The 12229-nt window shown below is 44.9% G+C and overlaps 1 protein-coding gene across 2 annotated transcripts in view; it reads right to left on the bottom strand.

Moving 5' to 3' along the window:
* The window catches only part of LOC120046758 (rho GTPase-activating protein 17-like), a 51674-nt gene that overhangs the window by 11391 nt on the left and 28054 nt on the right, over positions 1–12229 (bottom strand). For both annotated transcript variants that reach the window (XM_038992244.1, XM_038992245.1), the window contains exons 3-10: positions 10306–10410; positions 9640–9716; positions 7629–7740; positions 7385–7461; positions 7162–7279; positions 6402–6470; positions 5821–5902; positions 1209–1336 (exon numbers count right to left, since the gene is read on the bottom strand). In XM_038992244.1, the coding sequence (XP_038848172.1) occupies positions 1209–1336; positions 5821–5902; positions 6402–6470; positions 7162–7279; positions 7385–7461; positions 7629–7740; positions 9640–9716; positions 10306–10410 (768 nt within the window). The remainder of the gene's footprint in view (positions 1–1208; positions 1337–5820; positions 5903–6401; positions 6471–7161; positions 7280–7384; positions 7462–7628; positions 7741–9639; positions 9717–10305; positions 10411–12229) is intronic.

Here is a 12229-nt window from a genome sequence, read left to right on the forward strand (position 1 = left end):
GTCAAAGGTATATGAAATACAAATCGTAGAGAGAAAAATAGTCCTATAATTCCTATAATAACTACAACCTAAAGCTTCTTACCTGGGAATATTGAAGACTCATGTTAAAAGGAACCACCAGCTTTCATATGTTCTCATGTTCTGAGCAAGGAACTTAAATGTTAGCTTTCTTACATGGCACATATTGCACTTTTACTTTCTTCTCCATCACTTTGTTTTTGCATTATTTAAACCAAATTGAACATGTTTAATTATTTATTTGAGGCTAAATTGATTTTATTGATGTATTATATTAAGTTAAAATAAGTGTTAATTCAGTATTGTTGTAATTGTCATTATTACAAATACATTTTAAAAATTGGCCGATTAATCGGTATCGGCTTTTTTTGGTCCTCCAATAATCGGTATCGGCGTTGAAAAATCATAATCGGTCGACCTCTGGACCCTCTCTTTCTAAAATGTTCTCTGTATATATCAATGATGTCGCTCTTGCTGTGGGTGATTCCCTGATCCACCTCTACGCAGACGACACCATTCTGTAAACATCTGGCCCTTCTTCGGACACTGTGTTAACAAACCTCCAAACAAGCTTCAACGCCATACAACACTCCTTCCGTTGCCTCCAACTGCTCTTAAAACGCTAGTAAAACCAAATGCATGCTTTTCAACCGATCGCTGCCCGCACCCGCCCGCCCGACTAGCATCACTACTCTGGACGGTTCTGACTTAGAATATGTGGACAACTACAAATACCTAGGTGTCTGGCTAGACTGTGAACTCTACTTCCAGACTCATTAAACATCTCCAATCCAAAGTTTAATCTAGAATCGGTATTCATATTTCGCAACAAAGCCTCCTTCACTCACGCCGCCAAACATACCCTCGAAAAACTGACTATCCTACCGATCCTTGACTTCGGAGATGTCATTTACAAAATAGCCTCCAACACTCTACTCAGCAAACTGAATGCAGTCTACCACATTATGTAGATTACATTTAAGAGGTTTTAAGTGCATTTTAGGTTTCATGTTTGGGCCCTTTCCACAAAACGTTTCCGCATGGATTCATTCCATTTCATTCATCCTTGTATTATTTAATTCACGCATCCATATTTCAATTGCTTTGTCCTAAACTATGATCCCCCTTCACTTTCTCCCCCTCTACCTCGCTCCCCCAATGCTTCAATCCATCCATCCCTTTCTCCCTACCTCCTCCTTCATGCCAGTCTCCAGCAGCATCATGATGCAGGCCTCTAAGGGCAGAGCGATCTCTCTGCTGCTCCTCTTCAGATGCTCCTCCAGCCCCGTCCCAAACGCTGGCTTCTCTGTCCACGAGTCTGACGGGGGAGAGAGAGAGTGGTAGCACTGTTAGCATGGGGATAACAAAACTAAAGTTGTTACGGGTCTGCAGAAAGAGAGGGCGGTAGGATGACTGTGGATGAGGGGTTAGGAGGCTGGGAATGGTAGATTTCTAGGTCAACAACGTCCCCTCTGGCCAACCATCAGTCACTCACTCCTCCAATATATATATCTGTAAATAATAACCACATTGTCTCCATCCATGGCTGTGTTGGGGAGTTCAGTGGAAAGGAAAGCCCAGGTAGATCTGATGTGTGGAATGTTTGAGTCATCATAAACCACATGCTGGGAGAGAAGGGTTGATTTAGACCACACTCTTGTTTACTGGAGAAAAACCAGCCTGCAGAACACAGAGGGAAAGGGAGAGAAAGCGGGAGAGAGAGAGCCCATTCTAAAAAGAGTGGAAACAGCTAAATGAATGCCTTCCCTGCAATCATTTTCAGTCCTACGGGAACAATAAGCAATAACCTACATGACACAGCCTGCCAGATGCCTTCAGACATCATTTAGTAAAAATAAGCAAATACTTCAACCGAGAGATGGTTGATGTGCCACTTTAATATAGTTAGTTATAAGTGATTGAAGTGGTCTAACAAATAAACAAGATGCAAGCAGCTGTAGCCTATGCAGGCAGGGTGACAATAGACTAGACCAGTGGTTCCCAAACTTTTTATAGGCCTGTACCCTTTCAAACATTCAACCTCCAGCTGCATACCCCCTCTAGCACCAGGGTCAGCGCACTCTCAAATGTTGTTTTTTGCCATCATTGTAAGCCTGACACACTACACACTACATTTACTGGTGGGGATAGTGGCAGCAGCCCCAGCTTAGATATTCAACATACTTCTTATTATTCCGCCGCCTACTCCTCCTACAGCCTTTATGCTAGAAATGCCGTTCCAACTTCAGAACGTGCGGAATGGTCTGGATCGAGTTGCTTGTATACAACTTCTGCCTAGAAGGCCAGCATCCCGGAGTCGCCTCTTCCCTGTTGACGTTGAGGCTGGTGTTTTGCGAGTACTATTTAATGAAGCTGCCAGTTGAGGACTTGTGAGGCGTCTGTTTCTCAAACTAGACACTCTAATGTACTTGTCCTCTTGCTCAGTTGTGCACTGGGGCCTCCCACTCCTCTTTCTATTCCGGTTAGAGCCAGTTTGCGCTGTTCTGTGAAGGGAGTAGTGCACAGCGTTGTACGAGATCTTCAGTTTCTTGGCAATTTCTCGCATGGAATAGCCTTCATTTCTCAGAACAAGAATAGACTGACAAGTTTCAGAAGAAAGGTATTTTTTCTGGACATTTTGAGCCTATAATCGAACCCACAAATGCTGATGCTCCAGATACTCAACTAGTCTAAAGAAGGCCAGTTTTATTGCTTCTTTAATCAGGACAAAAGTTTTCAGCTGTGCTAACATAATTGCAAAATGGTTTTCTAATGATCAATTAGCCTTTTAAAATTATAAACTTGGATTAGCTAACACAACGTGCCATTGGAACACAGGAGTGATGTTTTTTTATTTTTTATTTATTTTTTTATTTCACCTTTATTTAACCAGGTAGGCTAGTTGAGAACAAGTTCTCATTTGCAACTGCGACCTGGCCAAGATAAAGCATAGCAGTGTGAACAGACAACAACACAGAGTTACACATGGAGTAAACAATAAACAAGTCAATAACATGGTAGAAAAAAAGAGAATCTATATACAATGTGTGCAAAAGGCATGAGGAGGTTGCTGATAATGGGCCTCTGTACACCTATATAGATATTCCATAAAAAAATCTGTCGTTTCCAGATACAATAATCATTTACATTAACAATGTCTACACTGTATTTCTGATCAATTTGATGATATTTTAAAATTGACAAAAAAAATAGCTTTTCTTTCAAAAACAAGGACATTTTTAAGTGACCCCAAACTTTTGAACGGTAGTGTAGGTACGTGGTTGCAATGTGCATCAGTGTCTTAATAGCGTGATTTGCCAAGGCAGGATACTCTGAGCGCAGCCCAATCCAGAAATCTGCCAGTGGCTTCTGATTAAATAACATTTTCACAGAACCGCTTGTTGCAATTTCGATGTGGCTCTCTTGTTCAGATATCGATAAGTGGACTGGAGGCAGGGCATGAAAGGGATAACGAATCCAGTTTGTCTCATCTGTTTTGGGAAAGTACCTGCGTAATTGCGCACCCAACTCACTATATCACATTTGACATTGTCCGTAAGCTTGAGTTCATTTGCACACAAAAAATCATACAATAATGGAAGGACCTGTGTGTTGTCCTTGTTAATGCAGACAGAGAAGAGCTCCAACTTCTTAATTATAGCCTCAATATGTCCCGCACATTGAATATAGTTGCGGAGAGTCCCTGTAATCCTAAATTCAGATCATTCAGGCGAGAAAAAACATCACCCAGATAGGCCAGTCGTGTGAGAAGCTGAAAGTGAAAATTATGGTGAGTAAAGAAAACATTAAGCTAGTCTCTCAATTTAAAAAAAAACGTGTCAATACTTTGCCCCTTGATAACCAGCGCACTTCTGTATGTTGTAAAAGCGTTACATGGTCGCTGCCCATATCATTGCATAATGCAGAAAATACATGAGAGTTCAGGGGCCTTGCTTTAACAAAGTTAACCAGTTTCACTGTACTGTCCAAAACGTCTTTCAAGCTGTCGGGGCATTCCCTTGACAGCAAGAGCCTCCCGGTGGATGCTGCACCGGGAGCAACTGCTTGCACGCGCGTTACCACTCCACTATGTCTCCCTGTCATGGCTTTTACGCCATCAGTACAGATACCAACATGAGCAGCAGCTACGTTTGGCTACATACAGACCATTAGCGGAATTCCCACGAGAGAGTAATGGTTAATGTGATTGGATGAGGCTACCTGTATTTGACATTGTGTTGTTATTTCACTGAACACTAGATGGTTTAATTTTATTTTTGGCAGTGAAACGAGGCTACTCAGGCGAGAAAAAACCTCACCCAAATGTATAGCCCCGTTGGAATATATAAATGGACTGTTTGAAAATAAAATACAATAAATAAAATAAATGTGAATCACATTTTTATTTGGCGTACAACCGATGGCATTGCGCGTGCCCCAGCTTGGGATACCCGGCCTAGACCTAGATGGTAACTTAAGACTTTAGCCTGACCCAACAATATCATCACGGTACTAATGGACAGAGTTCCTGTGTCACGCTCAGTTAAACCTTTATGGGTCTGAAGGAAAAAAAGAGCCTGTGACGAGAAATAGAAAGAGGTTTTTAGAAGGAGGAGGTGAGGACTGGTCTGTATCTCGCTGAGAGGGATTTTAGAGGTCAGTAGGACAGGATGGAGGAGGATAACTTCTGGGCAACTTCAACCAGCACAGGGAGAGGGGAACTGGGCTGTACTGCACCTGGCTACGAGAGGGGAACTGGGCTGTACTGCACCTGGCTACGAGAGGGGAACTGGGCTGTACTACACCTGGCTACGAGGGGGGAACTGGGCTGTACTGCACCTGGCTACGAGGGGGGAACTGGGCTGTACTGCACCTGGCTACGAGAGGGGAACTGGGCTGTACTGCACCTGGCTACGAGAGGGGAACTGGGCTGTACTGCACCTGGCTACGAGAGGGGAACTGGGCTGTACTGCACCTGGCTACGAGAGGGGAACTGGGCTGTACTGCACCTGGCTACGAGGGGGGAACTGGGCTGTACTGCACCTGGCTACGAGGGGGGAACTGGGCTGTACTGCACCTGGCTACGAGAGGGGAACTGGGCTGTACTGCACCTGGCTACGAGAGGGGAACTGGGCTGTACTGCACCTGGCTACGAGAGGGGAACTGGGCTGTACTGCACCTGGCTACGAGAGGGGAACTGGGCTGTACTGCACCTGGCTACGAGAGGGGAACTGGGCTGTACTGCACCTGGCTACGAGAGGGGAACTGGGCTGTACTGCACCTGGCTACGAGAGGGGAACTGGGCTGTACTGCACCTGGCTACGAGAGGGGAACTGGGCTGTACTGCACCTGGCTACGAGAGGGGAACTGGGCTGTACTGCACCTGGCTACGAGGGGGGAACTGGGCTGTACTGCACCTGGCTACGAGAGGGGAACTGGGCTGTACTGCACCTGGCTACGAGAGGGGAACTGGGCTGTACTGCACCTGGCTACGAGGGGGGAACTGGGCTGTACTGCACCTGGCTACGAGGGGGGAACTGGGCTGTACTGCACCTGGCTACGAGAGGGGAACTGGGCTGTACTGCACCTGGCTACGAGAGGGGAACTGGGCTGTACTGCACCTGGCTACGAGAGGGGAACTGGGCTGTACTGCACCTGGCTACGAGGGGGGAACTGGGCTGTACTGCACCTGGCTACGAGGGGGGAACTGGGCTGTACTGCACCTGGCTACGAGGGGGGAACTGGGCTGTACTGCACCTGGCTACGAGAGGGGTTTTGGGGGGGAGCAGGAGTATAGTGTACCTTGCTGTGCTTGTATGGTTGGCAGGACACTCTCGAGGACAATCAGAGACTTTCTATGGTAATCAGCTTGGGCCTCTAAGAGCTGGGAACACAACAGAACAGTGTGGAGGAGGGAGAGAGAGAGAAAAGGAGAGTGTTCGAGCGAGAGCGAGCGAGTGAGAGAAAAGGAGAGCGAGCGAGAGAAAAGGAGAGCGAGCGAGCGAGAGAAAAGGAGAGCGAGCGAGCGAGAGAAAAGGAGAGAGCGAGCAAGAGAAAAGGAGCGAGCGAGCAAGAGAAAAGGAGAGCGAGCGAGCGAGAGAAAATGAGAGCGAGCGAGCGAGAGAAAAGGAGAGCAAGCGAGCGAGAGAAAAGGAGAGCGAGCGAGCGAGAGAAAAGGAGAGCGAGCGAGCGAGAGAAAAGGAGAGCGAGCGAGCGAGAGAAAAGGAGAGCGAGCGAGCGAGAGAAAAGGAGAGCGAGCGAGAGGAGAGAAAAAGAGAGAAAAATAAAGAGAGTCAGTTAACAATGAGAGGAACAACAAACCAAACAAACTGTTCACCAGTCACCAAAAAGCTATGAACATTCCCACACACACTCTGATTCACCATTACGTAGTAGCAGGCATAGTCCCCTTCCTTTGAGAAGAAATTGTACATGTCTGCAGCCAGTTGATCCTGAGAGAGAGGAGCAGACAAGAGATCATTAGAGGCAGATGACAGAGAAGGACCAACTCTCAGGACGTAAACATGTGATCCATCAACAGTAATTTCACTATAAAAGGCAAATTCCTGCCTGTTTTATATCGACCTAAACCCATCCACCTCTCTGGTCTCCTTTATATCAAAATCCAATCAATGTATTTCAGGTGGCAGCTCTGTTAGTGTTAGCGCTGGGTAGGGTCATTAGGCCTTCCACAGTGACTCATAAATCTGCCTGCTGTTGACAGGGCCAGGGTATAGTAGCAGTGTAGAGCAGGGCTGAACAGGCCTGGAGCGCAGAGGAAGGAAAACACTGAATCATGTAGCTTCCTGGACAGAAGACCTGACACACACCACTAACTCAAACTAACTCAAAACACACAATACTCTCAGTCCGCAGCACTTCGCAGAGAGAGAGAGGCACGCACACACAGCTGACTGGGCATTCCTTCTTCCTAAATCAAACAGCCATAACGGTACTGGGCATGGAATGTCCATTTCTGTCCTTACCTTCTTCTGTCAAAACTTTCCATAGTGTCACTTCCTCTTCTCCTCATGTGAGCAACTACCATTCATCTGGGATTGAGGCCTGTGATTTATCCTAATTCTTATAGCAGAACGTCAGACAAACTTAACTGTGGGGTGATTTATCCATTTAAGGCCTTACCTTGCACAGTTCCATTTTATTCATAGCTTCATCCACCTCCTCTTTGAGCAGGTCTGCCTTGGCCGTCAGTGCTTGAGTGTTTGTTCCTGAGATTATCGACTTGGTTGCCTGCAACCACCTGGAAGGGGTAGACCGCAGAACAGGTTAGAAAGTTGTTCAACTTTAAAACATGTTCTAGCACAGTCTAAATGTTAATAAAGGTGATACATTTACACAGGCTCACCTCGCTCTGGCAGAATCATAGTCAAGAACTAGCCTGGCTAGCTGCTTCCTCTGTTTCAGGATGTTGGGAATGTCCACCTGAGAATATGGATGTTCACGTCTGTTAAGAACGTATGGCACTTTTCCAAATACACATTGAATATTGACTCAATTATTTATGATGGAGTTAGAATGGTTTTGACTAAATATTGGATACTCTTTATACAGGTTTGGATGAAATAAGGCACTCAATATCTCCTCCTCACCTCTGCTAGCTGGTTGAGGGGGTCTAGCACGTCTTTCTCTATCTGAACCTCATGCTGCAGCAGCTCTGACGCCAGCCTGTTCTCTGCCTCCCCACACACCTCCATCATCTTCCTGTCAGGAGGAGACACACACACACACACACACAAAGGTTATTCAGATGCCACAGGAAGAGTCATTGGGGTCAGAAGTCACCATTACTGTCCTTCAAAATAATGACGAAAAACTGCAGAGGGTCATCTACAGTACCAGTCAAAAGTTTGGATACACTTACTTTTTCTTTATTTTTACTCTTTTCTATATTGTAAAATAATAGTGAAGACATCAACACTATGAAATAACAAATATGGAATCATGTAGTAACCAAAATAAGTGTTAAACAAATCAAAATACATTTTTGATTCTTCAAAGTAGCCGCCTTTTGCATTAATGACAGCTCTGCACACTCTTGGCATTCTCTCAACCAGCTTCACCTGTAATGCTTTTCAACAGTCTTGAAGGAATTCCCACGTATGCTGAACACTTGTTGGCTGCCTTTCCTTCACTCTGCGGTCCAATTCATCCCAAACCATCTCAATTGGGTTGACGTCGGGTGATTGGAGTTCAGGACATCTGGTGCAGCACTCAATCACTCTCAGTCTTGGTCAAATAGCCTTTACACAGCCTGGAGGTGTGTTGGGTCATTGTCCTGTTGAAAAACAAATGATAGTCCCACTAAGTGCAAACCAGATGGGAAGGCGTATCACTGCAGAAAGTGTGTCTTGAATTCTAAATAAATCACAGACAGCATCACCAGCAAAGCACCCCGACACCATCACAACTCCTCCTCCATGCTTCACGGTGGGATCTACACATATGGAGATCATCCGTTCACCTACTATGCGTCTCACAAAGACACAGCGGTTGGAACCAAAAATATCACATTTCGACTCATCAGACCAAAGGACAGATGTCCACCAGTCTAATGTCCATTGCTCGTGTTTCTTGGCCCAAGCAAGTCTCTTCTTCTTATTGGTGTCCTTTAGTAGTAGTTTCTTTGCAGCAATTCGACCATGAAGGCCTGATTCACTCAGTCTCCTCTGAACATTTGATGTTGAGATGTATCTGTTACTTGAACTCTGTGAAGCAATTATTTGTGCTGCATTTTCTGAGGCTGGTAACTAATGAACTTATCCTCTGCAGCTCTGGGTCTTCCTTTCCTGTGGCGGTCCTCATGAGACCCAGTTTTATCGTAGCGCTTGTGTATACCACCCCTACCTTGTCACAACACAACTGATTGGCTCAAACGCATTAAGGAAAGAAATTCCACAAATGAACTTTCAAACAAGGCACACCAGTTAATTGAAATGCATTCCAGGTGACTACCTCATGAAGCTGGTTGAGAGAATGCCAAGAGTGTACAAAGCTGTCATCAAGGTGTGGCTATTTTGAAGAATCTCAAATATAAAATATATTTGGATTTGTTGAACACTTTTTTGGTTACTACTATTATTCTACAATGTAGAAAATAGTCAAAAGAGTGTCTGTCCAAACTTGTGACTGGTACTGTACATGTCGCATTCATCACCAGTCGCCTTTGACAATACCTTCCAAATCCATCATTCCACATCCACAAATACATCATATTAAACATTGGCAAGTTGTCAAATGAGATAGAGTCACTTCCTCCTAAAAGCAGACAGTAACAGTAAATCTCTGGGTAGTTTCTACATCCTCTAGTCTGAGTGCCTGTCTGTTTCTGTCACTGTCTTACTATGCGAACAAGGCAACAATGTAGCTCGTTCTGTTAAATGGAGAATCAGTCTGGCAAACATCCTCATTATGTGGATAGACATCCACACTAGACACTTTCTGATCCTCCACAAAAACAAGAAATGACTGAAAAGACCGCTGATAATAATTGGGTCAGTATGTTAGCCACATATTCTCCATCTCTCTAGGGTTCATCTGTTCCATATAACCAGTGTCAGACAGACGATTGGTTGTCTAACCTGTCAATTCACCCTCACTCACCCAATCAGAGACTCCTCTCCCAGCTGACTGCCTCCGTCCACCATGGCTTGAGACAGCGCTGTCAGAGGAAGCTTTTTCTGTGAGGTGTGTTTGTAGAGAGAGAAAGGGAAAGAGATATGTATACATTTATTAGATACCAACTGAGGCACCAACAAGACGTTTCTAGTGCTTTCCTTTTGAGGGCTTATCAATGGAAAGTCCATTTTCATTAATTTGGACAATATGGAACGATAGAAAGAATGAGGACGTTACGGTTATTGTGATGTTAAGAGCTAAATTTGACATACTGTAACAACTAGACACTGTATGATGTCTCGTCATTCCTTTCTATTCCCATAAAGCTGTAATGAAATACATGGAAGGAGGGTTGAGCAGAGCTACAGATGTAGCTATGAGAAAGTAAACATGTCTTTTTACCTGACCATTTCCTGTGTAAAGGTGTGGTACAGACTGGCATTGACACAATTGTACATGTTGGATCATGAGGTAAACAAAAAAAACACTAATTGCTGATATAGAACATTATTTTCAAGGGGGTAGTGTAATCTAGTGTTAAATCAGGTAGGTGAAGAGTTCATGGGAAATAAATCATAAATATATGCTTATCTTTGATCTAGTGATTCAGACAATTTGGTCAGGAATAATATGAATGATACCTGTACTTACATGTCTCTTCTCTGCGTCGGTGCCAATGTGGCCCTGCAGACAGGTGACCATCCTCTTGTGTGTGTTGTGGGAGACCACACGTACCATCTCCATGCGCCGCTCAATCTGTGCACGACAAACGACCACTTACATACAGACAGATCTTTACTGTGATGTAGTACACACCTCGGTGGTAAAGCAGCTACAGGCTATAGACATGGGAAATGATTTTCATAAAAACCAGTATGATGAATGATTAAATGCATCGTCTTGTGTTTCATAGTGTAACAAGGTTAGGAATCCAATATGTTCCGCACTGCTTTGTCACAGTAAGAAAGGGAACTCAACTCTGTTTATAAAAACAAATGTTGGTGGAGGAACTTTGTGGTGCAGAAGATGTAGACAGTTCCTAGGGACAGGGACACTGAGTTGAAAGGTCATGCCTGTAGTTTAGAACTGCACTGATCTATCTTTCTCAGCCCTTTTGGTCCTCTGACAACTCTGTCCAGTAGAATGAATGGTATTGACATGTAACTATATTCCTCTAATCTCCCTCATCCCTGCCTGTTGACGGCCGCTTCATTGAAGTCCAGTCAGCTACATGGAGGTCAAAGGTCAGGCATGAATGATACCGGCCGCTCCCAGCTGGACAACACAGGAACGTTTTCTATAAAAACGGATGACTCATCGGAAGTGTCTTCATGGAGACTGTTGTTGGGCTGTTACTGCTGTTTGGAGCGTTAAAAGGGCAGATGAATGCTCTGAAATTGTGATTTCACAGCACTCTGAAGCCAGGGCAGAAAACTACTTCATACTGCAGAGGAACTAGGCCAGCCTTGTCCAGCTGTCAGATGGTGAAACTGTATGGCAACTTCCACAGTGTTGTCTGCAATCTGTCTAACGAACTACATAGACATTTATTTTTCAAACTCTTCTTTAGAGCATTGTTATGCTATTTGTTGCCAGTCTGGAACATGTAGTGTCTGTTGTACAGAACATGCCCAGTCTGGAACATGTAGTGTCTGTTGTACAGAACATGCCCAGTCTGGAACATGGAGTGTCTGTTGTACAGAACATGCCCAGTCTGGAACATGGAGTGTCTGTTGTACAGAACATGCCCAGTCTGGAACATGTAGTGTCTGTTGTACAGAACATGCCCAGTCTGGAACATGGAGTGTCTGTTGTACAGAACATGCCCAGTCTGGAACATGGAGTGTCTGTTGTACAGAACATGCCCAGTCTGGAACATGTAGTGTCTGTTGTACAGAACATGCCCAGTCTGGAACATGGAGTGTCTGTTGTACAGAACATGCCCAGTCTGGAACATGTAGTGTCTGTTGTACAGAACATGCCCAGTCTGGAACATGTAGTGTCTGTTGTACAGAACATGCCCAGTCTGGAACATGGAGTGTCTGTTGTACAGAACATGCCCAGTCTGGAACATGTAGTGTCTGTTGTACAGAACATGCCCAGTCTGGAACATGGAGTGTCTGTTGTACAGAACATGCCCAGTCTGGAACATGGAGTGTCTGTTGTACAGAACATGCCCAGTCTGGAACATGTAGTGTCTGTTGTACAGAACATGCCCAGTCTGGGACATGGAGTGTCTGTTGTACAGAACATGCCCAGTCTGGAACATGGAGTGTCTGTTGTACAGAACATGCCCAGTCTGGAACATGGAGTGTCTGTTGTACAGAACATGCCCAGTCTGGAACATGGAGTGTCTGTTGTACAGAACATGCCCAGTCTGGAACATGGAGTGTCTGTTGTACAGAACATGCCCAGTCTGGAACATGGAGTGTCTGTTGTACAGAACATGCCCAGTCTGGAACATGGAGTGTCTGTTGTACAGAACATGCCCAGTCTGGAACATGTAGTGTCTGTTGTACAGAACATGCCCAGTCTGGGACATGGAGTGTCTGTTGTACAGAACATGCCCAGTCTG

The sequence above is a fragment of the Salvelinus namaycush genome, chromosome 4 (assembly GCF_016432855.1).
Source record: "Salvelinus namaycush isolate Seneca chromosome 4, SaNama_1.0, whole genome shotgun sequence".
NCBI classification, from domain to species: domain Eukaryota; kingdom Metazoa; phylum Chordata; class Actinopteri; order Salmoniformes; family Salmonidae; genus Salvelinus; species Salvelinus namaycush.